The sequence below is a fragment of the Dendrobates tinctorius genome, unplaced genomic scaffold (genome assembly GCF_039654945.1).
Source record: "Dendrobates tinctorius isolate UK_male_01 unplaced genomic scaffold, ASM3965494v1 ptg000460l, whole genome shotgun sequence".
Taxonomy (NCBI): Eukaryota; Metazoa; Chordata; class Amphibia; order Anura; family Dendrobatidae; genus Dendrobates; species Dendrobates tinctorius.
The window spans coordinates 631,467-658,023 of NW_027362122.1; the positions used below are offsets into that span (position 1 = coordinate 631,467).

General features: G+C 45.5%; 1 protein-coding gene across 3 annotated transcripts in view; it reads right to left on the reverse strand.

Annotated features, from left to right (window-relative positions):
- MTRR (5-methyltetrahydrofolate-homocysteine methyltransferase reductase) overlaps positions 1–26,557 on the reverse strand; it is a 700,332-nt gene that overhangs the window by 601,014 nt on the left and 72,761 nt on the right. For all 3 annotated transcript variants that reach the window (XM_073564571.1, XM_073564570.1, XM_073564569.1), the window contains exon 2: positions 5,947–6,105. In XM_073564571.1, the coding sequence (XP_073420672.1) occupies positions 5,947–6,105 (159 nt within the window). The remainder of the gene's footprint in view (positions 1–5,946; positions 6,106–26,557) is intronic.

Consider the following 26,557-nt stretch of genomic DNA (forward strand, 5'->3'; position numbering starts at 1 on the left):
ATATCGCTGGTACATCGCTAAGTGTGACAGTAACTTAAGAGTCAGAAACACCAATAATATACAAATACAATGAAAAAATGATGCAATTCCAACCCAATAATTACAAAAAACAGTACAAGGGATAATGTAAACCCAAGAAGATGCTGATCACTATGAGGTGTACAAAAAAGATAGAAATGCACACTAAATAGACCTCATATATGCGTAGAGGTACCCCAGCCCAAGATCAGGCATAGGGAACATCAAAGACCAGATCAGCCAAACCATTAGGGGCTAGAGAGGGTCTAAGTGGACAGAGAAAATCTCCATAACCACCCCAAATGATAACCACACATACAAATCAGCACAATACAAAACCCATGAGAAGTGAAGTGGGGCAGGTAGAGCCAGTGACCCGACGCGTGTCGCCACTCTAGGTGGCTTCGTCAGGGGACCATTCCCCGGCCGCAAGCCCCTGCCGAGGAGGCTGGCGTCGGTTGTGACCACCAGCCACTGGTCCGGGGGAAAAAAGTTTCCCATGGAGAAGGAAGGAACTCATCGTCCACCACTCGAGTGACTGTCCGAGGACAACCGACATCGGTGATCGAGCGTGAACGGGTTCTTGTCCTAGGATGACAAGAGGGCGTGCTGCAGGGGGTGAGCTCAAAGGGCAGTGCTGCGAAAAGAAAATGTAGACCGTTTCTGGCGAAGCGTAGAAATCTTTGATGTGGAGGGAAAATGGGGATATGTAGATAGGCGTCCTGGATATCGATAGAGGCCAAGTATTCTCCTTGCCCCATTGCCGATATGACTGAACGGAGAGACTCCATCCGGAAATGTCTGATCCTGATAAATTTGTTCAGGAGCATTAGGTCCAAAACGGGCCTGACAGTCCTGTCCTTTTTGGGGACTGCAAACAGGTTGGAATAGAAGCCCTGAGTCTTGTTTTCCAGTACGAATTTGTCCAAGCTATAGGTAAAACAAGAGCGCAATAGGGTCTTATCTGGGTGACTTATAGGGTTTAATAAAGAAATATACTCACCCTTTCCAGGAAAGAGCAAAGTATGTAGGATTAGTTTGTCAGCCTGCTGCACATCCAACGGTCCGCCAGTGACCGACACATAAAACTCTTAGGAATAAAATCTTTGGATTTAATTGCGCTGCCAGACACATATTCAGATTCCAATCATGTAGATCTACATGATTGGAATCTGAATATTTGTCTGGCAGCGCACTTAAATCCAAAGATTTTATTCCTAAGTGTTTTCCAGTACGGGAATAACAATTCCGTTGTGCCGGAGTAAAAATCGATGGATCCTAGTAGAGCCCTTGCCCGGGTATTCCCCATAGGAAGCCGGGAAAGAAAAAATTGTCTTGGGGGGTGCTTGACAAAGTCTATCTTGTACCCTGAGGACACCAGCTCTCACACCCATGTGTCGTGTGCGACATCGAGCCAGACGTGGTGGAACAAGAGTAGACGGCCGCCTACCTTGATGGCGTCACCTGGTAAATGCCTCGAGTCATTTGGCTGAAGATCTTTGGGACCTGGATCCCCTCGACCTGGGCTGGTTAGTACGCATCCTCCCCAATGGGTTGGTTCTACAGTCATGGCCAAAAGTTTAGAGAATGACACAAATATTAATTTTTACAGTCTACTGCTTCATTTTTTCTAATGGCAATTTGCATATACTCCAGAATGTTATAAAGAGTGATCAGCTTAACAGCAATTACTTGCAAAGTCAATATTTGCCTAGAAAATGAACTTTATCCCCCAAAACACATTTCAGCATCATTGCAGCCCTGCCTTAAAAGGACCAGCTAACATCGTTTCAGTGATTGCTCCATTAACACAGGTGTGGGTGTTGATGAGGACAGGGCTGGAGATCAATCTGTCATGATTAAGTAAGAATGACACCACTGGACACTGTAAAAGGAGGCTGGTGCTTGGCATCATTGTTAATCTCTAAAGAAACACGTGCAGTCATCATTGCACTGCACAAAAATGGCCTAACAGGGAAGAGTATCGCAGCTAGAAAGATTGCACCTCAGTCAACAATCTATCTCATCATCAAGAACTTCAAGGAGAGAGGTTCCCTTGTTGCCAAAAAGGCTCCAGGGCGCCCAAGAAAGACCAGCAAGCGCCAGGACCGTCTCTTAAAAGTGTTTCAGCTGTGGGATCGGGCTACCAGCAGTGCAGAGCTTGCTCAGGAATGGCAGCAGGCAGGTGTGAGTGCATCTGCACGCACTGTGAGGCGGAGACTCTTGGAGCAGGGCCTGGTCTCAAGGAGGGCAGCAAAGAAGCCACTTCTCTCCAGGAAAAACATCATGGACAGACTGATATTCTGCAAGAGGTACAGGGAGTGTACTGCTGAGGACTGGGGTAAAGTCATTTTCTCTGATGAATCCCCTTTTCGATTGTTTGGGACATCTGGAAAATGGCTTATTCGGAGAAGACCAGGTGAGCGCTACCACCAGTCTTGTCTCATGCCAACTGTCAAGCATCCTGAAACCATTCATGTGTGGGGTTGCTTCTCAACCAAGGGAATGGGCTCTCTCTCAGTCTTGCCTAAAAACACAGCCATGAATAAAGAATGGTACCAGAATGTCCTCCAAGAGCAACTTCTCCCAACCGTCCAAGAGCAGTTTGGCAATCAACAATGCCTTTTTCAACATGATGGAGCACTTTGCCATAAAGCAAAGGTGATAACTAAATGGCTCAGGGAACAAAACATAGAGATTTTGGGACCATAGCCTGGAAACTCCCCAGATCTTAATCCCATTGAGAACTTGTGGTCAATCATCAAGAGACGGGTGGACAAACAAAAACCTTCAAATTCAGGCAAAATAAAAGCATTGATTTTGCAAGAATGGACTGCTATCAGTCAGGATTTGATCCAGAAGTTGATTGACAACATGCCAGGGAGAATTGCTGAGGTCCTGAAGAAGAAGGGTCAACATTGCAAATATTGACTTGCTGCATTAACTCATTCTAACTGTCAATATAACCTTTTGCTACTCATAATATGATTGCAATTATATTTCTGTATGTGATAAAAACATCTGACAAACACACATAAAAACCAGAGGCCAGCAGATCATGTGAAAATATAATATTTGTGTCATTCTCAAAACTTTTGGCCATGACTGTATATGAGACCTGTCGATCCCTATCCTGGTTGGGGTAACCTGATGCGGCGGAATTGGCCGCTGTTGTCCACCCGGGGTTGCGAAAAGCCTGAAAACATGCTTGAAACTGGCGATGAAATGGCAGTTTGACCCTTTGTTGAGGGAGAAAACCGCTCTTCCTGCCTGTGGAGTCGGAGATGAGCTGATCTAACTTTTCTTCGAATAGGCGGCCGCCCTGGTATGGTAGCGATGTCAAGGACTTAATTGAAGCTGAATCGGCCCCATGTCCTCAACCATAGAGCTCTCGTAATGGAGATTATATTTGCTGCTGCAAGTGCCGCGCAGTTGGCCGCATCTAACGAAGCATTGATGAAGCAGTCGCCCGCCATAGCTATCTGATTTGCGATCTCTGACACTACAACTGGTAGGTCTATGTCTTGCAAGGCTCTGTTCAATGATTCTGACCAAGAAATCATGGCCTTGGCTACCCACGTTGCAGCGAACGAAGGAGAGAGTGCTGCTTCTGATGCTTCAAACACTTAGCGAGCAAAGTTCTCAATGAGGCGATCAGTGGGGTCCTTAATAGAAGAACCACTAGGTACGGATAGTAGGGTTCTTGTAGCCAGGCGTCACACAGGTGGATCCACCGTTGGGGATTCCGTCCATTTTTTACGAAGATCCGGGGCAAAAGGATACCTCGCCTCGAGTGCCTTCTGGCCCGAGAAACACCTGTCCGGCCGTTCTCTATTTCGTTGCATTATGTCCTAAAACTCATGGTGAGTGCAAAATACTCTATGGGGGCGCTTGACTCGCTTAAATGACACCTTATGGCCCGAAGCCAGGGTGGACTCATCCTCAATCCCCAGAGTCTAGTTAACGGCTTCTATGAGACTGTCAACCGTTTCCTGACCCCCCGGCGTATCTAAGTCCAGGGGTTTGTCCGAGTCGTAGCCCGAGCCTTGCTCGCTATCGACTGCTGGTGATGGAGAGCGAGAAGCAGAGCTCACAGATGCCGAGGCACTGGATGAGCCGGGAGACGTTGTGTGGGTTTGTTTCCTCCGCATCTGCCAGGAGTGAGAGCGGCCCCTGCAGGCCGGAGGCTCCTGTGAGGTAGAGGACCCCTCTAAGACAGGCGAGCCACTGTCCCTGCTCCTATCTGGGGCCCGAAGGGACTCGATTGCTCTCTTGATGCCATAGATTGCAACAGTGATAACGCCCATTCCGGGGGACTCGGTACACTGGGCTCGGTCGCAGGGGAGGGCTACTGGGCACGTTCGGACTCACAAGCTTCGCATACTCGCTTGGTCCTGCGCCCGCGGAAAAGCAGAGTGACAAGAGATTCATGCAGCGTATAGAAACGTGTGCGTTTTAGCTTTTCCTGACATGCTGTACCTGTCAGGCATCCGTGCTGAAAAAAACGCTGGGGGAGGGCGCTCTCAGTTTTTCCTTGCATGGCCTCTCGGGGGGCTAGGGGGCAGCACTTACCCCAGTCCTGTGCCCACTGTGTCTCTGGAAGTGCAGAGCATCGCTCCGTTCAAGCAGGTGCACGCCTGAACTGCGGGCAGGCCCCCGGAAGAAAAAATGATTCCAGGGGGCGGTACTTCCGTCTGCGGCCTAGCTTTTTCCTGAAGCCGGGGCCTAAATTTCGACGGTGTCTGCCTAGGCCACGAGGGGCGGGGCCGCCGTGACGCAACGCCGAGGGGCGGGGACTTCCAGCCGCGTCTTGCGATGGCTGAAGCCACGGCCTGGATTTTGAAATATCCGCCCATGGAGAAGGGGAGTGGGCGGAACCGCCAGACACCATATCAAAGGCCGGAAACCGGGTCCGCCGCTACCAGGCGCTAGGGAGCGCGTTATGGCTGTATCCACGGAAGAAGCTTAAGGGCTCCAGCCCCACGCCGCTGCAGGAGCCCTCCCAGGCCACCCTCCTCCGTGCTTTGGCTCCAGCTCAGGTAGAGGGGGGGGGCTATATGAGAAAAAGACGGTGCAGACACCCTAGCTCCATCTAACCCCTTCAAGGGGTGAGGACAGGGACCGTCCGCCACTCTGCCACACCGCAGTCTTAGTATTGGTGGCGCAGTGGGGGCCTCACGGACTACACTTGTGCCTCTGTACAGCCTAGGGTTTCAATACCCTAGGGTGGACAGGGCTAAGTCTGGCATCACCACGTCGTGGGAGAGGATACCTAGAGGCGACACTCGCACGTGCTCGCCCGTTGTTGGTTTGGGGAGATCGGACCGTTTCATTAGGGTCCGTCGCCCCTGTCTCATCTTCGTAGGGAAAAAAAAATAAAAAATCAGTCTGGAAACAGACAGACGTGTGTCTCCAACAGACACTAAGCAAAAAACTGGTTTTCCGCCCGCAATTGGGGCGAGGGTGTATATGGCAGAGGAGGAGCTAACCTCTTTTTTTCACTTAGTGTCAGCCTCCAGGCGGCAGTAGCATACACCCACAGTACCTGTGTCCCCCAATGAGGCGAAGGAGAAAAAACGCCTGCATACAGCAGCGTTAATCTTATCTGCAACATTGTGGGTTACCTACAACTTACTAAATAAACAGTTAAATGTGCCATTTTTTTCCCAGACATAAATCCCTGCAGAATCAAGCAAAAAAAAATAAATATTTGTTTGTGTCAACAAAACACGATTCAGAAGGCTGCTGTGACAAGTGTGATATTGAGAAAAGAAGAGTGAAAAAAGGAATAGGTAAGAGACTGGCAAGTGGAATTCCTTTGTTTTGCTCAGATTATCTTCATAAGTATGATTTAAGGGATAATGAAAAACTAATAATAAAATACGTACTTGTTATGTGATTAGATGCATGATCATATTAGTATCTCACCTTGCTAATATCTTTCAGAGAGATCACATCAGCAATAAATTCATGCTGCTCTGCCTGTTGGCTTATCTCCTCAGCAATAGCTTTAGATTGTCCTTGCTGTGTCCCATAAAGGAGCAAGAATCTTCGCTTTGGTGTGCCATACATTGTGTAGCGAGAGATCTGTAAATGTGGAAAAAAGTAAACAATGGTAAAGCCAGCACTGGACAGGGGTCAAAAACCATCAAGTTTTATACTCAAGTCTTCATCAAAAGTCCACTGGAATAAGATGTGCTAAATATAATAAGAGGCAAACTCCTACTAATGAATTTTGCACATAGAGATGCTTGGGTGACAAATTCAGAAATCTACTCCTGTCATAACCTGGAGGTTTTTTTTTTAATTACCGTAGATATGCAGGGTCTCATTAGGTTATGTGTCTCTGGTACATTTCACCCACTTTCAGATAAGTGACAGAGCAGATGTGAAACACAAAAGGTTGTCATGTCCGCCATGTCTGTCATGCCGCATTCGTCTCTGTCTGACTCTGCAATCCGCTGTATTCCTGGAAACCCCTGATCATGTGACCTTTCCTATGTTCCAGCCCTGCTCTGATTCTGCAATCCGCTGTATTACTGGAAACCCCTGATCATGTGACCTTTCCTATGTTCCAGCCCTGCTCTGATTCTGCAATCCGCTGTATTCCTGGAAAACCCTGATCATGTGACCTTCTCTATGGTTCTACCCAGGCTGTTCTAACGATGCTCACTACGATCCTGGAGAATTTGAACCCAAAGTCCCTCCCTGGTCCTGACCCGGAAGTACTTTTGCTATATCAGACCGCCCCTCCCTATTTTCAGGGCCTAAGTATCGTGTTGCTTCCCTGCATGGCTGCTTGGTCTGCTGGGTCGCTCCTGTATTCTGTGCCCCTGCACTTTGCTCTGTTGTGCATCTTTGCACACGCTCACTGCTTGTACTCCGTCTCTTGTCCCGTGCCTTGTCTTATGCTTGTACTCCGTCTCTTGTCCCGTGCCTTGTCTTATGTTTGTCCGTTGTGCTATGTTTCGTCCTTGACCTACTTGGACTTGTTGTCCTTCTGGTGTTCTCTGCCTTGCCTGTTTCTGCCATGTCTTGCCTTCGCTATGCTCAGTCTTGTGTTCCCTCCTCTGTTCTCTGTCCTTGCCTGTTTTTCCGTGCTCTGACCTATGGTGCCCTGTTGTGCCTCCTGGCTCACGCGCCATTCCTGCTCTCTGTTCTATGGTGCTCTCTAGCACGTTCTCTGACTAGTCCCAAGGCTCTGCCTTGGTCCGGCTCTGGGCTTCGGCTTACGCTCTGCTGCTAGCTCTGTTCTCGCTCTGATCTGTGTTTCTGCCCAAGTTTCCGCTCCGTGTTCTGTACCTGCCTAGCTCTGCCTTGTTTCTTGTCTTGCTTTGTTGCTTCGTGTGCCCTTTGCATGCGCCTGGCCTTCCTAGCCTCCTGCTTGTGCCTCAGCCGTGCTCATCGGTTAGTGACAGCTGTGTCGCCTGCTATGCCTCAGCCGGGTTTGCTGTAGTCTTGCCCGCCAGTCAGTGCTGCAGACCAATCAGCTAGCCAGTGCCCCAGCCGTGCTCTCTGTGCTTTCTTGCACTTTACACTGATTCTGCACTGTGCTCTACGTGCTCTCTATAGCATGCGCAGGTTCTCGCCTGCCCCTTGGCATACCTCCCCGTGCTTCTGTAAAAGTACGTGCAGGTTTTGCCATGTACCCTGTCGTGCCCTCTAGCACGCACAGGTCCTAGTCTATACCTTGCCTTGAACCCTGACATGCCTCTCGGCATGCGCAGGACTCTGCTTTTAAACTCTGTCCCTGGCATGCCCCTCAGCATGCGCAAGCCTCGTCCTTGAACCTGACCCTGGCGTGTTCCTCTGCACGCGCAGGACTCAGCTCTGAACCTGTCCCTGGCATGCCCCTCGGCATGCACAGGCCTCCGTCCTTGAACCTGACCCTGGCGTGTTCCTCTGCACGCGCAGGACTCTGCTCTGAACCTGTCCCTGGCATGCCCCTCCGTCCTTGAACCTGACGTGTCTCTTAGCACGCACCCTGCCTCGTCTCCTGGTTTGCCTGCCGGATTCCCGAAGCCTGCCGACTGCTGCCAGAGGTCCGGAACCAGATGACTGCACCCTGATGCCTGGATCCTGTCAGTCCTTGCCAGTCTTCCGGAGTCCGATGCCTTCGCACCTGTCTTGGACCACGGCGTGTCTCCTTGCACGCACCCTGCTTTGGACTCTGGCGTGTCTCCTAGCGCGCACAATGTCTTGGACTCTAGCGTGTCCTAGCACGCATCCTTCGAGGAACTCTGGTGTGATCCCTAACACGTACCCTGCCCTGGACTCTGGTATGTTTTCTAGCATGTGTTATGTCTGGAACATTTGGCGTGCCCTTGCACGCACCTTGCCGTTTCGCTGTTTGTGCTCTGCACCTGATTCCCTGTTTATGCCTTGCACCTGATTAAAGTGTGAAACCACGTTTGTTGAAGAAACCCTGTGACTTCGCTTTATGTTTCGTATCCTGTTCGTCCTGTTGCCAGACACTCAATAGTGTCTCCCTGAGCAGGCCGTCTGGTCCAGCTGCCGTGTTGGCTCACCCCCTTGGTCTTGCCCCTGACACTTCCTGTACTGGGGGTGGGTTCTCACTAGGTACGCTCACCCAAGGTGGGTGGGTGCCACGGCCCAGAGGGTCCACTCTAAAAGGAAAAACGACTCAGCGTAAGCAGACGCTCGCCACAGAGGTACACATTCTGTGCTAAATTTGAGAATTTTATACTCCAGTTTTCTGAAGTCACTGGTCCCAAATTCCCCCCTAGATCTTAATCTCTAAACTGGGAGGCCACTGCAGCAAACTATAGAGACTGTCACGTGTTTTTACATGTGCCAATAGCACATACATTTAAAGGGAATCTGTCACCCCATTTTCGGCCTATAAGATGCGGCCACCGCCATCAGGGGCTTATGTACAGCATTCTGTAATGCTGTAGATAAACCCCGGATGTAACCTGAAAGATAAGTTAGATTATAATCACCAAGGGGCGGGGTCAGTGGGTGTCGCGGTCCTGTCCGTCGCCTCTCATCTTCTAGAGATGACGTCGTCCTTTGCTTGGACCGCGACAGCCATCGGACCGGATGCCTGGGTGAGTATAATCTAACTTGTTTTTATTATCTTTTAGGTTTCATCAGGGGCTTATCTACAGCATTACAGAATGCTGTAGATAAGCCCCTGATGGTGGTGGCCGCAGCTTACAGGCCAAAAATAGGGTGACAGATTCCTTTTAATCTCATAGGCCCAGGGCCAGCTGGGACTGAAATTCAGCCATTGCATTTCAGAGCACACAGGCACACTTGCTATGAAGTGAATGTGAAATGGGTTTGTCAATTTGTGGATTGCACGAGATGTACTGTATTTCACATTTATAGAATAGAAACTGCTGTAAAGTCAGAACAACACTATGTGAAAAAGAAACATGTCAGGTCAGATAACGCTATTTACCTGCAGATACAATTTAGATCTGCAGGTTAATAGCATCTTGAAAGTGCATGACCGCAGTACTGAGAGTACCCTAACAGAGAAAAAATGCTTTATTTCTCCCAGGAGCTTCCAGCTTTTAGTCGTGCAGATGTGCCCAGAGCAATTAGTCACCACTCACAGCATTGAGAGCGGCAGTGTGACTGACAACCAGCCTAGCACTGATGCACAGCCATCTGTCAGTAAAGGAAAGAACTGGCAAGCAGAAACCAGCCTCGCCCCCAAAAGTGACCTCACTATAGGGGCGGCGGGGCTGGTCTCAGCTCTCCCTGTGCTCGCCTTGCAATGTGCACTGTCAGCATGCTCTCTTGCAGACTCCTCACTTGTAACATGGGGATTAATATAATAATTTTATATATATAGCGCCAACATATTGTGATTCACTTTACAAGTAAGCAGGGACTTAGTAATGAGGGTGTCCGGCTGACACATTTTTATTACTAAGCCTAGGACTTGGGGTCAATGACAGCTGCTGACATCAAGCCCTAATCCCATTACTCTGATGCTACCATATCAGAATGAAAAAAGGGGTGTTGATCTAAGAAATTACATCACAAAACTTTTTATTTTAAATATACTTCGCTCAACAAAGTCTTCATTGCTGTACAAAACGCATGCAAAAAACGCATACAAAACCGCGGCATTTTTGCTGCCAGGAAATGCAGAAATCTTGCAGAAATATCTGCAAGCAAATACTCACTGTGTGCACATACCCTTGCAATACTTAAAGGGAACCTCTCAACACATATAATATTCAGTATGTAAAATAGGGGGCAGGTAACTGAGGGATCAGTGACCTGCCATAAGCCATCAGTATGAATACCTAAGCAGAGCACCTCAAAGCCCGGCCCACAAACTCACCCACAGGCACACCCCGAAGCACAAGCATATCATTAAGTCAAAAGTAAAAATAAAGATTAAACAACAACCACAAGACAAATTTCATTAACCAAAGTATCCAATCAGTATAATTGCGCCGACCTGATAGTGTCTGTAGGTTACTCAGCACAATCCTGCTGACAGGTTTACTTTAAGCAGTGGGAGGAAAACATCACATTGAAGACTCTGTTATATTTCAAGTAATAGACATTGAGACTGCTGTTTACATTACAGAGGAAACACAGACTACTATATTGTTACACATCTGGGCTCTGATTCCTACAATCCAATCCACAAAAATGTATTGTGTTCCATGTCGGGCATTGCAAGTTTCCCAGTAAGGTATAATGTGCTGAACTTTCTAGGCCTTTATAAGTCCTCCCAAGACACACACCTGTTGGTATTAATACTTTCTAGTAAGACTTTTAGTTTGTCTGTGTACAGTTTCTGTCTACAGTCTCTATCAAGTCTCCAGGTTGCCTGTGATTTCCAGTCCGAGTTACCTGTCTGCAGCTTTCAGTACCACTGCTGGCTTCAGTTTACAGGACTTCTTCTGTCTGCACCTTCCAGTATCACAGTTAGCTGTCTCCAGGTCAACTCCTGTCTGCCTGCAGCTTCCAAGGTATTCAGACTTCCTACTGACTCCAAAGTTCCGTCTGCGACCTATTCCCGTTTTTCTAGGACCTATGTTATGTGTCTGCCTGTGGTTTCCAAAACACTATCCGTCTGTGACTTTTTATTTTTTATTTATTTGTTTTACTCATTTATATAGCACCATTAATTCCACAGCACTTTACAAACATTATTGGCACTGTCCCCATTGGGGCTCACAATGTAAGTTCCCTATCAGTAGGTCTTTGAAGTGTGGACGGAAACCAGAGTACCGGGAGGAAACCCACGCAATCATGAGAACATACAAACTCCTTGGAGATGTAGTCCTTGGTGGGATTTGAATCCAGGACCACAGCGCTGCAAGGTTGCAGTGCTAACCACTGAGCCACCCTGACTTCTATTGTATTCAGACTTTCTAGTTACTCTGGAGTTCTGTCTGCAGTCTTCTGGACGTCACCTGTCTGCCTGCAGCTTACAGTACATCTGCTACTTGTCCATGGTCTCCAGAATGTCTCCTGTGGATTTCAGGACAACTCCTGTGCGCTTGCAAGTTCCAGGACCGCATTAAGACTTTTAGTTTATCTCTGCTATCTGTTCCCAGTCTTACAGGACTTCTGGCACTTGTTCGCTAGCAGCCTCCAGGAAGCCTCCTGTCTGCCTGTGTCTTCCATGGTATTCAGGGTTTCTAGAGTTACTAGAGTTCTGTCTGCTACCTGTTCCTGGTCTTCTAGTACCTCTGCTTCTTGTCCACCGGCGGCTTCCAGGACAACTCCTGTGTCATCGGCTTTTATGGTATTCACACTTACTAGTTACTCTGGAGATCTGTTTGCTACCTCTCCGTGGTCTTCAGCATGTCTCCTGTCTGCGGCTTTCAGTATCTCTGCTACTCGTTTGCAGCCTCCAGGACATCTGTCTGTTTGCCGCTTCCAGTAACACTGCTATCTGCAGGATACAGGAAGTCTGTTTGCCTGCAGCTTACAGTTTCTCTACCACCTGTCTTTGGTTTCAAGGATGAGGCCGGGCTGCCTGTGGCTTCAAGTAACACTAGTACCTATCTGCAATCACCAGGATGTCTTCTGTCTATGACAGATAGTAACTCTGCTACCTGGCTGCGGTTTCCCTTATGTCTCTGGTCTGCCTGCCACTTCCAGTAACAACTACCTGTTTCCTGCATGCAACAGCTACATGCTGCATTGATGTATGTGTGATAACCCAGACCTTAGGCTTCAAGGATCCACCTCACCAAGTGAATACTTTGCATGTGTATAAATCGCATAGGATGCACTGAGACTGCTATATATACATCACATGAGACATTGAGCCTTTTGTATACATCATATAAAAGACACTGAAAATGCTGTATACAAATCACATAGGAGATGCTGATGCTGGTGTATATACATCACAAACTCTGGGGTTTGGGAATACATCACATAGGAGACGCTGTTGCTGATGTATATACTTCATGAAATGCTAGGGCTAATGTACACATGTCACACAGGAGACCCTGGGACTCCTGAAAAAACATCACATAGGAGATGGTGGGGCTGGTATGTATGCACCGTTGAGTAGTGAAGGCTATGCAGTGCATACCCGTAGTCCAGGTTAAAATTAAAAGGGCTGGTGGGCCAAGATCTGCAACTCATCAGTGAGCTGCTCGAGGGATGGAGCCAATGATGCCATAAATGGCCCCAGGATGTAAATTCCCAACCAATGATATATAGGGAATTGCCGCGTTCAGATTACATACCGTATTAATGTTGAATATAGAAGTAAGCTCAAAAAACAATTTGTAAACTATAGAGGAGCCTTACTAGTACCAAGCATTTTAAATAAAATAGGATCAACCTTTATTGCAAAGTATCTAAAAACAAGACAACCACACAGATTAACCAACAACCAACCCTGTTCCCTATTATGGCCCTACACTGGGGCCCTGATAATGACTATCTAACAGCAGAGGTTGGCACCCTAAACACAATCGAGATTGGCGCCCCCGCTCCACGACGGCTGAACTCTGATACTCCTAATTAACCCTGGACTAGTGCTGCATACAGTCACTGATTTGCCCCGGAAAAGAGTGTAAAGGTATTGCCAATGTAGGTAGTTAATAGGCAACAATAGAAAAGGTGCAAAAAAAAGTGCTGTACACAAGACATAAAGTGACATGTGCAAACAAATGAGTACCTGACTAAACTGTTCCCTGTGACTGAACACCTTCCTGTCAGCAGAGGTTGGCACCCTACTGGTCAGCGGAATGGCGCCCCCGCTCCACGACGGCTATCCCTTAGGTCCCTGATATAACTCATATTAAATCAAATAAGGGTAGCACATTACTTAATTATTAGAAGGTGCATTTTAAACCAATGGTCCATTTGTGACCCATATGGAAAAAAGATTATAAATCAAGTTGATAACAGTAAATGGTACTCAAGGTTAGTAGTTGATGAAGTAGAACCTCAACGCGTTTCTCCTAATAAGGATCATCAGGAGGTAGTCAGATGCTGTATGCAGAATGACCAAAATCCTATATTATATATATATATATATATATATATATATATATATATATATATATATATATATACACACACACACACACACACACACACACGCTCAGCAGTTTCCAGGACAGCCAATGAATGAAAACCCCTCCTCCATAACAAAGAGGTCCCATTAATTTGATGTAGCCAAATGGGGCTGAAACATAGGATAAACCATACAAATGGCCGTATACTCCTGCTCTATAAACCAAAAGAAAGCTTTGTAAGACAGGCTATGCAGTCTGTGATTGATGGCTGTGTTTACCTATCACATTAACCACCAATAGATTATGAACTGGCTGGGCGGTGGTAGTCAGCGTGCGTTCCACCTGGAGCGCAAATCAACTCTCAGCTGTTGACTGTCACTGCTAGGAAGCGATGACGCTGAGTGCGCTTCCTGTTTCCAAAGTAAGGGCGCGGGTCTGCAAGACACTGCGCATGTCAGCAGCGTCTTTGTAAACATAAAGCAAGTTACCACCACTACCGCGCATGCCCAGAGCGTTACCAGGGCAGCAGGATACAACGCACACTCCACCAATCATTGATAAATAAGGGCGCATGCCCAGATGATCCCTGTCTTTAGCGCCTGGACGAGATGTCACTACAAACATGAAAACACATGCTTAGATGGTCTCCAGGCCAACAGGACGCGACGCACACTTCACCAACCACACATAGAAAAGGACGCATGCCCAATTAACCCCTATCTCTCATGCCTGTACCAAGTTTCCTTGCATATGTTAATACCATTATTTGCTGCGCATACTCAGGGGCATGATTGAGATGAAAGACGCAGTTTACGCTTGATTCTGAAAATAACTGCTGCCAGCTTGAAATTAACTGGAATTACTTGTTTAATTTCAAACCTTTTAGTTATAACACACAAAAATCGGGGGTATATCAACACAACTCCTAATCATAATATAATTATGGGTAGGGCATAGCATCTTAAAACTAGGGGAAAGGTCAAAAGCCAATAAAGGGATATACGAATAACAAAATATATATACATCAAACTATTTAGATAATTATGTTATTTCACAATGATTTGTGAGCCCCCAAAGAGGGGGAGTATTGTAGGCATAAGACAGACTTTCATTTAGGCCCTTTGGTCCTATCGATTCCAATCTGTGGATCCACATACATTCTCTTTGTATTAAAAGTCTGTCAAAATTGCCACCTCTGGGGTTCTTTTTAACCACCTCAATCACAGAAAAACCGATCTCCTCCAGATTACCCTTATGTGTCTCATTCAAGTGTTTCCCCAAAGGGGTGTCACGATTATGCCTAATATCACCAATGTGTTCACCCACTCTGCGCCGGAATTCCCTTGACGTTTTACCCACATAGTCCTTCGGGCAACTACAGGTTGCCACATACATCAGGCCAGAAGTTTTACAGTTTGATAAATCTCTAAGATGGAATCTCCTGCCATTTGAAGAACTCAAAGGATTTGCATGGTTTCATAAAATTACAGTTTACACAGTTTCCACATTTAAAAAAACCACAAGTCTTGCGGTCCAGCCAAGTACCTGCTGGATTAGTTCTCCTGAAGAAACTATGTACCAAGTTATCCTTTATGGAACGCCCCTTTCGAAAGGTTATCATGGGGCGTGGGCCTTCGATGTCACTGAAATCAGGATCTGAGCTTAAGATGTCCCAATGTTTGTTTAGAATACCTCTAACTCTTCTGTTCTGGCAATCAAAGGTACCAATAATTCTGGTTAGGTCAACTGCTCTCTCAGAACCATTGGGTTTAGTTTGCAACAGGGAATTTCTATCCTGAGTGGAAGCAAAGTAATACGATTGTTCAATAATAGGCCTAGGGTAACCCTTCTCCAAGAATCTCCTTTTCATATCCACTGATTGATGCTGAAAGGCATCCCATGTCCCAGCAATTTCTCCTCAGTCTTAAAAATTGGCCTTTTTGAATACCGCGTTTAAGCGCTTCTGGGTGATGACTATCCCAGTGAAGTAAACTATTTGTGCTGGTTGGTTTACGATATATTTGAGATTTCAAAAAAACATCTTCCCCTTTCTGAATAAGAACATCAAGAAATGGTAAGGTAGTCTTACCCAATTCATAGGTGAATTTCATACCAATGGTATTTTTATTTAACTCATTGATGAACTCTAGTAAATCACATTCTGTCCCCTGCAGATGATAAAGACGCCATCAATTAATCTATACCATGTTCCAATATGCTTTTGCCACCATTTGGGTTCTTCAGGGAAGACCAGGGTTTCTTCCCACCAGCCCAGGAACAAACCAGCGTAAGAAGGCACACAGGGACTGCCCATGGCAGTGCCCCTGAGCTGGTGGAAGTACTTCCTGTCAAACAAAAAGAAATTCCTGGTGAGGGTAAACCGTAATAATTCCAGCACAAATTCATTATGAGCCTTATATTGTATTGCCCTTGACTTTAAAAAATTTCCAATAGCCTCAAGGCCCAAATCATGTGATGTATTACTGTATAAAGCCTCAACATCTATAGAGGCCAAAATGGAGTTCTCGGTCATCTGGATGCCCTCACGTTTCAAAAGGAGATCGGAGGTATCCCTAATGTATGACGGTAGGCTCAGAACAAAGGGACGGAGTATCTGTTGAATATAAACCCCACAATTTTGAATAAGGGAATCCGACTCCGAGACGATTGGACCTCCTTTAAGGGGGTGAGTCCCTTATGTACCTTCGGTAAGGTGTAAAAGGTGGCAATTAGAGGTTGAGGCGGGTATAAAAATTCAAATTCATTTTTGGATATTAGACTAGCTGTCCTTGCTATTGCAATTATCCCTTTCAATTCACCATTATACCCCAAAGAGAGGTCAGAGCGTAAGATTTCATATGTCTGTGAATCAGATAAAATATTACACATTTTGATGTAATCCTGTTCAGTCATGATAACAAGGTTGCCACCCTTATCTGAGGGTTTAATTATCAGATCGTTCTGATCCATCAGTCTAGTTAATGCTTCCTGCTCATTGACTGTAAGGTTGGAATCAGGCACAGTAGATGGTATTTTCCTTAAATCCTTTTTTACCAGCCAGGAATATATCAATACTCGAGATATCAGACTGAGGGGGCATCTTAGTACTGTTGTTTCTCAGATTTGTAAAAGAACCATACCCCTCTCTCTTATCATTTTCCTCCAATAATCCTACTAAAGCTCTGTACCCCTCAAGTTCATCCCTTTGTAACCCCAAACGTTCACATTCAGTTTGATCATTGCGTGCAAAAAACTTTTTCCATTTAAGCTTGCGACAAAAGAGGTTAATATCTTTTGTGCATTTGAAACAATCAAATCTGTTGGTGGGGACATAGTTTAGGCCCTTTCTTAAAACACTGTAGTCCTCATTATTTAGAGTGTAGCTAGACAAATTAATAATCTGGCCCTGATTCAAACTTATTTGGGTCTCAGAAAATAGCCTGTTTTGGCATTTCTCTAAAAAAGATGAAGAAGCAGCAGCAGAGGCATTTGATGCAAAATTGTTTCCCATATTGGCTCCCCTTGTGTTCATCTGTGCCATTCCACCTCTTTGGGGGCCTCTTGAATAATGCCTTCCTCTGCCTCTCCATTGTCTATATCGTCTACCCCTTTGGGAGAGATGAATGTACTACTGCGCTCAGTGTCAGATGTCTCAATATCAGATGATGAAATATCCAAGATATTATTCTGATGAAAACTATACGCCCGGTTACCACCAAAAGCCTTAAAATCCCTCTGGAACTGCTTTAGTAGGATTATTGGAGGAAAATGATACGAGGGAGGGGTATGGTCCTTTTACAAATCTGAGAAACAACAGTACTAAGATGCCCCCTCAGTCTGATATCTCGAGTATTGATATATTCCTTAGGCTGGTAGAAAAGGATTTAAGGAAAATACCATCTACTGTGCCCGATTCCAACCTTACAGTCAATGAGCAGGAAGCATTAACTAGACTGATGGATCAGAATGATCTGATAATTAAACCCTCAGATAAGGGTGGCAACCTTGTTATCATGACTGAACAGGATTACATCAAAATGTGTAATAACATTTTATCTGATTCACAGACATATGAAATCTTACGTTCTGACCCCTCCTCTTTGGGGTATAATGGTGAATTGAAAGGGATACTTGCAACAGCAAGGACAGCTAGTCTAAGGCTGGTTTCACATTAGCGCTTTTGTGCGCAGCGCATCGGGCGCACCAGTGCGCATGCGCACTGCGCACCTATATTTTACATGATGTGCGCATGGTCTTGCGCATATTTGCGCTTTCGTGCGCATGCGTTTTTTTGTCTTTTGTGCCAGGCGCGTCAGACGCAACATGTTGCATTTTTGGTTCCGCCCTGTCTCGTTAAAACAACGCATGCGCACGGAATGCGCACGGAATGCGCAAAAACACCACATTGGAGCCTATGGGAGCGCAATACTTGCGCATGGTCTTGCGTTTTTATGCGCATGCGTTTTTTACATAAACATGACTGAAATTTGGTCTAGACAGTAAAAAAAAAAAAATTGAACCAAGGTGATAAAATGGTGTGGGCACTGGGATTCCACAATACTTTAAGGATTGCTCACTAGTGGACACACAGCACAAGCTGCACCAATGTAAGTATGAAAAACCTAATGTCTGGCTGAAATTTCAATACATTTCTATGTACTTATGTCTCTTTTTTTTTTTATTGCAGCATGTCTTCATCTGGTGAAGAATATGTCCCCGGGACAGGGCAAGAGGCAGAAGAAGTGAGTACTATGCTTCCGTATGGATTTGAAAAAATAAACACATGTGATTAATTTTTTTGGTTTAATTTTCAGAGCTCATCCTCCATCACGCCACCACCACCGGAGGAACGGCAGGAGCAGCAAGGCCAAGTGCGGGCGGGTAGACGTGATGTAAGTACAGACGGACTGTTTTTTTTTTTTTTTTACTTATTTTCTAGTCTGGTTTTTTTTGGTATTTTTTAGTTTTTTTTTTTTAAATTTTCATGGTTGTTTTTTTCGATGTTTGTTGTTTTTTTTCCATTTATTTCCATTTAAAACAAATAATTTTTTCATGGATTGTTTATCAATATCTAGGGCTCAAAGTGTGTATGTGTGTGTGTGTGTGTTTGTGTGTGTGTATGTTTGTTTGTTTGGGTATATGGGCACGGGACTATGGGATGGAGGATATATATGATGGGTATATGGGCACGGGATAGAGGATATGTATGATGGTATATGGGCACGGGACTATGGGATGGCGAACATGTATCATGTGTATATGGGCACAGGCATATGAGATGGCGAATATGTATGATGGGTATATGGGCACAGGACTATGGGATGGAGGATATGTATGATGGAATATGGGCACGGGACTATGGGATGGAGGATATATATGATGGGTATATGGGCATGGGATGGAGGATATGTATGATGGTATATGGGCACGGGACTATGGGATGGCGAACATGTATCATGTGTATATGGGCACAGGCATATGAGATGGCGAATATGTACAGTGCCTACAAGTAGTATTCAACCCCCTGCAGATTTAGCAGGTTTACACATTCGGAATTAACTTGGCATTGTGACATTTGGACTGTAGATCAGCCTGGAAGTGTGAAATGCACTGCAGCAAAAAAGAATGTTATTTCTTTGTTTAATTTTTTTTTTAAATTGTGAAAAGTTTATTCAGAGGGTCATTTATTATTCAACCCCTCAAACCACCAGAATTCTGTTTGGTTCCCCTAAAGTATTAAGAAGTATTTCAGGCACAAAGAACAATGAGCTTCACATGTTTGGATTAATTATCTCTTTTTCCAGCCTTTTCTGACTATTTAAGACCCTCCCCAAACTTGTGAACAGCACTCATACATGGTCAACATGGGAAAGACAAAGGAGCATTCCAAGGCCATCAGAGACAAGATCGTGGAGGGTCACAAGGCTGGCAAGGGGTACAAAACCCTTTCCAAGGAGTTGGGCCTACCTGTCTCCACTGTTGGGAGCATCATTCGGAAGTGGAAGGCTTATGGAACTACTGTTAGCCTTCCACGGCCTGGACCGCCTTTGAAAGTTTCCTCCCGTGCCGAGGCCAGGCTTGTCCGAAGAGTCAAGGCTAACCCAAGGACAACAAGGAAGGAGCTCGGGAAGATCTCATGGCAGTGGGGACATTGGTTTCAGTCAACACCATAAGTAACGTACTCCACCGCAATGGTCTCCGTTCCAGACGAGCCCGTAAGGTACCTTTACTTTCAAAGCGTCATGTCAAGGCTCGTCTACAGTTTGCTCATGATCACTTGGAGGACTCTGAGACAGACTGGTTCAAGGTTCTCTGGTCTGATGAGACCAAGATCGAGATCTTTGGTGCCAACCACACACGTGACGTTTGGAGACTGGATGGCACTGCATAAGACCCCAAGAATACCATCCCTACAGTCAAGCATGGTGGTGGCAGAATCATGCTGTGGGGCTGTTTCTCAGCCAAGGGGCCTGGCCATCTGGTCCGTATCCATAGGAAGATGGATAGCAAGGCCTACCTGGAGATTTTGGCCAAGAACCTCCGCTCCTCCATCAAGGATCTTAAGATGGGTCGTCATTTCATCTTCCAACAAGACAACGACCCAAAGCACACAGCGAAGAAAACCAAGGCCTGGTTCAAGAGGCAAAAAATCAAGGTGTTGGAGTGGCCTAGTCAGTCTCCTGACTTTAACCCAATTGAAAACTTGTGGAAGGAGCTCAAGATTAAAGTCCACATGAGACACCCAAAGAACCTAGATAACTTGGAGAAGATCTGCATGGAGGAGTGGGCCAAGATAACTCCAGAGACCTGTGCCGGCCTGATCAGGTCTTATAAAAGACGATTATTAGCTGTAATTGCAAACAAGGGTTATTCCACAAAATATTAAACCTAGGGGTTGAATAATAATTGACCCACACTTTTATGTTTAAAATTTATTAAAATTTAACTGAGCAACATAACTTTTTGGTTTGTAAGATTTATGCATCTGTTTATAAATCCTGCTCTTGTGTGAAGTTTGAAGGCTCTAACTTATTTGCATCTTATCAAACCTGCTAAATCTGCAGGGGGTTGAATACTACTTGTAGGCACTGTATGATGGGTATATGGGCACAGGACTATGGGATGGAGGATATGTATGATGGAATATGGGCACGGGACTATGGGATGGAGGATAATTTTAAATTTATATAACTAACCACAGTTAGTTACTATGCCCGGGCAGCGCCGGGCTCTTCAGCTAGTTATCGATATTTTTTTTTTTAAAATCTTTCAAAGATTAATGTTTGTCTTTCTTTTCTAGGCTCCACAGCGGGAGGAGGACCTCGCCCTGGACAACGACGAGCTCATCCGTCTAGTCCAGGAGCGAGTCCCGTTGTGGGACACCCGTCACCAACTGCACTCGGACAACGTGGTGATCCGGCGGCTCTGGAACGAGGTGGCCGCATCGCTGATGGATGGCTGGGACAACGCCTCTCCCCGGGTCCGCAAGGATTTTCGTAAGTATTTAAATGCAGTGTGATGCAGCAGTGATCTTGGCCGGGATCACCCAACTGTGTGTGATGCTATTAACTCCATGGAGTTTCTATCATCACACACAGTTGGATGATCACAGCCTCCAGTGCATAGTCTTACTTTTTTTCTTTTTTTTTTTTTTTCCATCACAGTGAACAAAGTCAGAACCCGTTGGCGCTCGATGAAGGACCGCTTCAACAGGGATATCCGTCAGGAGAATAAGGTTCGCAGTGGTGCTGCGGCAAGGACCGGCACGAAGTACCGATACCATCGTGCCTTGGCATTTTTAAGACCGGTCCTTGCCTCCCGAACGTAAGTATTTTCTAGTTGTATTGTGTTTTATTCTGTGCTTTTCTATTCCACAGGAGTTGGCGATTGTTAATTTATGGTAGTAATTTCTTTCTTTTCTTTTCACAGCACCTGGAGCAGCACCCTGCAACCTGGTCCCGAAGCGGTCCTTCATCAAGCTGCCCCGGACCCCTCCCAGCCATCCATCAGCGAGGAAGCACCTTGCAGGTCTGCACCACAGTCATCTGGAGACCAGGAAGCTGGTCGCTCAGGTGTTCCCCTGTCCCAGGTCTCTGCCACTGGTTTTGCGGGCACTTCCCGCCAGCAGCGGCAGAGGACCTTGGACAGGCCTCTCATGCCCGAGTTCGTTGAATTGAGCTCGGTCTTTCAGAGTAGCCTCAAGGCACTCTCCGATAGACTTGAGAGTGGTTTCCTCCTTTTGGACCAACGCTACAAGTCTATCGAGGGTCGCCTTGAGCGCCTGGAAGTCGACCTCGCCAGACCAGCGCATCATTTTTATACCCAAATAGCTCGGGACACGGCGGAACACCTTACCCCTGACCTCCAGTTGACTGTCATGCAGGCCTGCAACAATGCTTTTATGCAGGCTATGCAGCAGAGTAGGATTATGCAGCAGTCAGTGGTGGCATTTCCACCGGTGCCACCACTGACTCGTTTTACAGCATTACCTACTTCTGCTGCATATCACTGCACAGCCACCACACTTCCAAGCCTCGCCGGACACCAATATACCGCCCCAAGTCCGAGTGCAGCTGGACACTTACCCGCCAACACCATGCCAAGCGCTGCTCCTGCCTGGCCCACCACTGCTGCCGCCACCACCACTGGATGGCCCGTCGTCACCACCCCTGCCTTGAGCGCCGCAACCACCACCACCAGCGGGAGGACCACCCCGGTATGGACCGCCACAGCCACCACGCCTGCATGGACCGCCACCACCACCACCACCACCTCGGAGCAGCATCAGCTGGGGGACCCGCATTCAATATTTACGGCCCCTGCCAGGACATCCACCACCTCCAGCATGCCACAGCTGGAACAAGATCCTGGCAGGCGGTCAACAAGTGCCAGGCGGTCCCCCAGCTCCAGCCAGTCCCCAGCCTCCAGGCGTTCCAGAGGCTCAAGGCAGTCCAGAGGCTCAAGGCGGTCCAGAGGCTCAAGGCGGTCCCCGGGGTCTAGCCAGTCCTCAGGCTCAAGCGAGGACAGCAGGAAGACGACGGGCCACCGTCCTAAAAAAACAAAGAGGAGGACTCTTACCCTCCCTCCTCCCTCACCTCCCACTTCACAACTTTCCTTGCCTCAGCTCCCTTCCCCCACTTCTTTGGTTCCTCCTTCCCCTAGAACCCCTTACTCCACCCAAAGCCGTTCCTCATCCCTCCACACCCCCCAGTTTCCAGCAACTAAAAAATAATTTAAATAAATGTTATATTTTTTTTTCAAAATAATGTTTGGTTATTGTGTCTTTCGCCGCCTGCACACACTGCGCCCTACACTATGGTTTGTTTTTCTTTACTTTATACCGGATGGTCAGCCATCCAACTCTGAAAGGGATACTATATATTTTTTTTTTTTTTATATATATATATATATATATATATATATATATATATATATATATATATATATATATAAATAAAACAAAAATGAAATATAGTATCCCTTTCAGAGTTGGATGGCTGACCATCCGGTAGAAAGTAAAGAAAGGGAAACCACCAAAAAAAAAAATATATATATATATATATATAAAAATAAATATATATATATATATATATATATATATATATATATATATATAAATATATATATATATATAAATATATATATATAAATATATAATATATATATATATATATATTTATATAAATATATTTATATATATATAAATATATTTAAATAAATATATTTATATATATATATATATATATATATATATTTTTATATATATATATATATATATATATTTATATATTTATATTTATATATATATATATATAAATATATATATATATATATATATATATATATATATATATATATATATATATATATATTTTTTTTTTTTTTTTATGGTGGTTTCCCTTTCTTCAATTTAACCTGGGCAGATGAGTAGTGGAGTTTATTAAGACACAGTACACTGGGTACAGGTATAAAAAACCATGTATTTTATTTTTAACAAACAACAAAACTATTAAACCATTTGATCCTGCCATGCTACACGACCAACATCGGATAAAAAGTAGTCCGCAAATTGGTCCCTCATTTGGGCAACTTCGACTGAGGACCGAAGAGGGTGCTGAGTAAAATCTGGCAAAGGGTTGGCAGCAGGCTCATCCATGTCAAAGTTCGGCCGCTCCTTTGCCATAACAAAATTGTGGAGAACCACGCATGCCTTCACGACCTCATCAACTGTTTCCATTTTGAGATTGATGGCGGTGCTGAGAATTCGCCATCTGGACACTAGAATGCCAAAGGCGCACTCTACAGTCCTGCGAGCCCTCGTAAGCCTGTAGTTGAAAATTTTCTTGCGGTGGTCCAAGTCACGGCTGGAGTACGGCTTCAGCAGGTTTGGGCACATCTGAAATGCCTCATCCCCAACCACTACAAATGGCAGTGGTGGAGTTTGGGTTTGGGGAAGAGGCCGTGCCAGTGGAAAATTGAAATGGTTGCCGTACAACCTCCAGCCCATATCAGAGTTCTTAAAAGTCTGTGAATCGTTGCCCCGTCCGAATGCCCCTATGTCCACCGCCACAAACCGGCAGTCTGCATCCGCAATGGCCATTAGGACTGTGGAAAAGTACTTCTTGTAGTTGTAGTACTCGGAGCCACTTCTTGCGGGTTTTGTGATGCGGATGTGCTTCCCGTCCACCGCTCCTAGGCAGTTCGGGAAATTGCAGACTGCCCAGAATTTCTCCGATATTTGAAGCCACTTTTCGGCAGTGGGCAATGGCAGAAACTCCGGACACAGAACATCCCACAGAGCCCTGCAGGTGTCGGCAACAATCCCAGATAAAGTTGAGATTCCCAGCCGGTACTGGAAATGCAGGGATGAAAGACTCTCTCCAGTTGCCAGGAACCTGCCAAACATAAAAAGAAAAAATAATTATATTTCTGTCTTGGGTATTACTAAAAACACTGAAAATAAAAAAGTACATGGCCTAACTATTTTGCATGTTTTTTTAATACAACATAGCAAAAAAACATTTTATAAAGGCTTGGGATTAGTACATGCCAGAAGAAAAACCATTATGCAAAAAAGCAATTTCACAAAAATAATGTTAAAAATCAATAGCCAAAAAAAACCTAATTTTTTGGACCAAAAAAAAAAAAAATAAAAAGCCAAAAAAATTATGCAAACATAACAACATACATACCGTAAGGTGACAAGGAGCCTTTCTTCGGGAGGAATGGCACGCCGGAGCTGAGTGTCCCTTCTCCGGATGTTTCCTTCAACCATACCCAGCAAGTCAAGGAAGCTTTCCTGGGACATCCGTGTATAGTCAGCAAATTTCTCCGGGTTTTCCTGTAGCTCGCTGTACAGCGTGTGATATGCTCCACGGCTTGGCCGGAGTTCGATGATTGGATGCCTCCAAAACCTACGCCGCTGCCGTCTCTGCTGTCTCTCCCTCTCCCTTTCTTGCTGGCAACAAAAGACATACGCCTGAGACAGCGCAATGTCAAGATCCAGCTTGAAGCGGAAATTATCCAGACGCAAGTCCATCTTGACACCGGAAACAGCAGCAAAATCTGATGAATTCAGCAGTACAGGGTCTATAAAACATTCCAATGAAACACGCCCACTGGTGACCCATTGGTGGTCAAAGATTTTGCTATTGTGAAATGTCACACCTAAAAACGCATGCGCATAAAAAACGCAACCGCATGCAAAAACGCATGTAAAACGCAAGTAACACTGCGTTATTTTGACGCATCAGCGTGTGCATGAAGAAAAAAAAACGCACATTTGTTTTGCGTTTTTCTTTGCGTTTTTTATGCGCACGATGCGCTGCGCAAAAAAACGCTAATGTGAAACTAGCCTAACATCCAAAAATGAATTTGAATTTTTATACCCGCCTCAACCTCTAATTGCCACCTTTTACACCTTACCGAAGGTATATAAGGGACTCACCCCCCTTAAAGGACGTCCAATCGTCTCGGGGTCGGATTCCCTTATTCAAAATTGTGGGGTTTATATTGATCAGATACTCCATCCCTTTGTTCTGAGCCTACCGTCATACATTAGGGATACCTCCGATCTCCTTTTGAAACTTGAGGGCATCCAGATGACCGAGAACTCCATTTTGGCCTCTATAGAAGTTGAGGCTTTATACAGTAATATATCACGATTTGGGCCTTGAGGCTATTGGATATTTTTTAAAGTCAAGGGCAATACAATATAAGGCCCATAATGAATTTGTGCTGGAATTATTACGGTTTACCCTCACCAGGAATTTCTTTTTGTTTGACAGGAAATACTTCCACCAGCTCAGGGGCACCGCCATGGGCAGTCCCTGTGTGCCTTCTTACGCTGGTTTGTTCCTGGGCTGGTGGGAAGAAACCCTGGTCTTCCCTGAAGAACCCAAATGGTGGCAAGAGCATATTGGAACATGGTATAGATTCATTGATGACGTCTTTATCATCTGGCAGGGGACAGGACAGAATGTGATTTCCTAGAGTTCATCAATGAGTTAAATAAAAATACCATTGGTATGAAATTCACCTATGAATTGGGTAAGACTACCTTACCATTTCTTGATGTTCTTATTCAGAAAGGGGAGGATGGTTTTTTGAAATCTCAAATATATCATAAACCAATCGGCACAAATAGTTTACTTCACTGGGATAGTCATCACCCAGAAGCGCTTAAACGCGGTATTCCAAAAGGCCATTTTTTAAGACTGAGGAGAAATTGCTCGGACATGGATGCCTTTCAGCATCAATCAGTGGATATGAAAAGGAGATTCTTGGAGAAGGGTTACCCTAGGCCTATTATTGAACAATCGTATTACTTTGCTTCCACTCAAGATAGAAATTCCCTGTTGCAAACTAAACCCAATGGTTCTGAGAGAGCAGTTGACCTAACCAGAATTATTGGTACCTTTGATTGCCAGAACAGAAGAGTTAGAGGTATTCTAAACAAACATTGGGACATCTTAACCTCAGATCCTGATTTTAGTGACATCGTAGGCCCACGCCCCATGATAACCTTTAGAAAGGGGTGTTCCATACAGGATAAC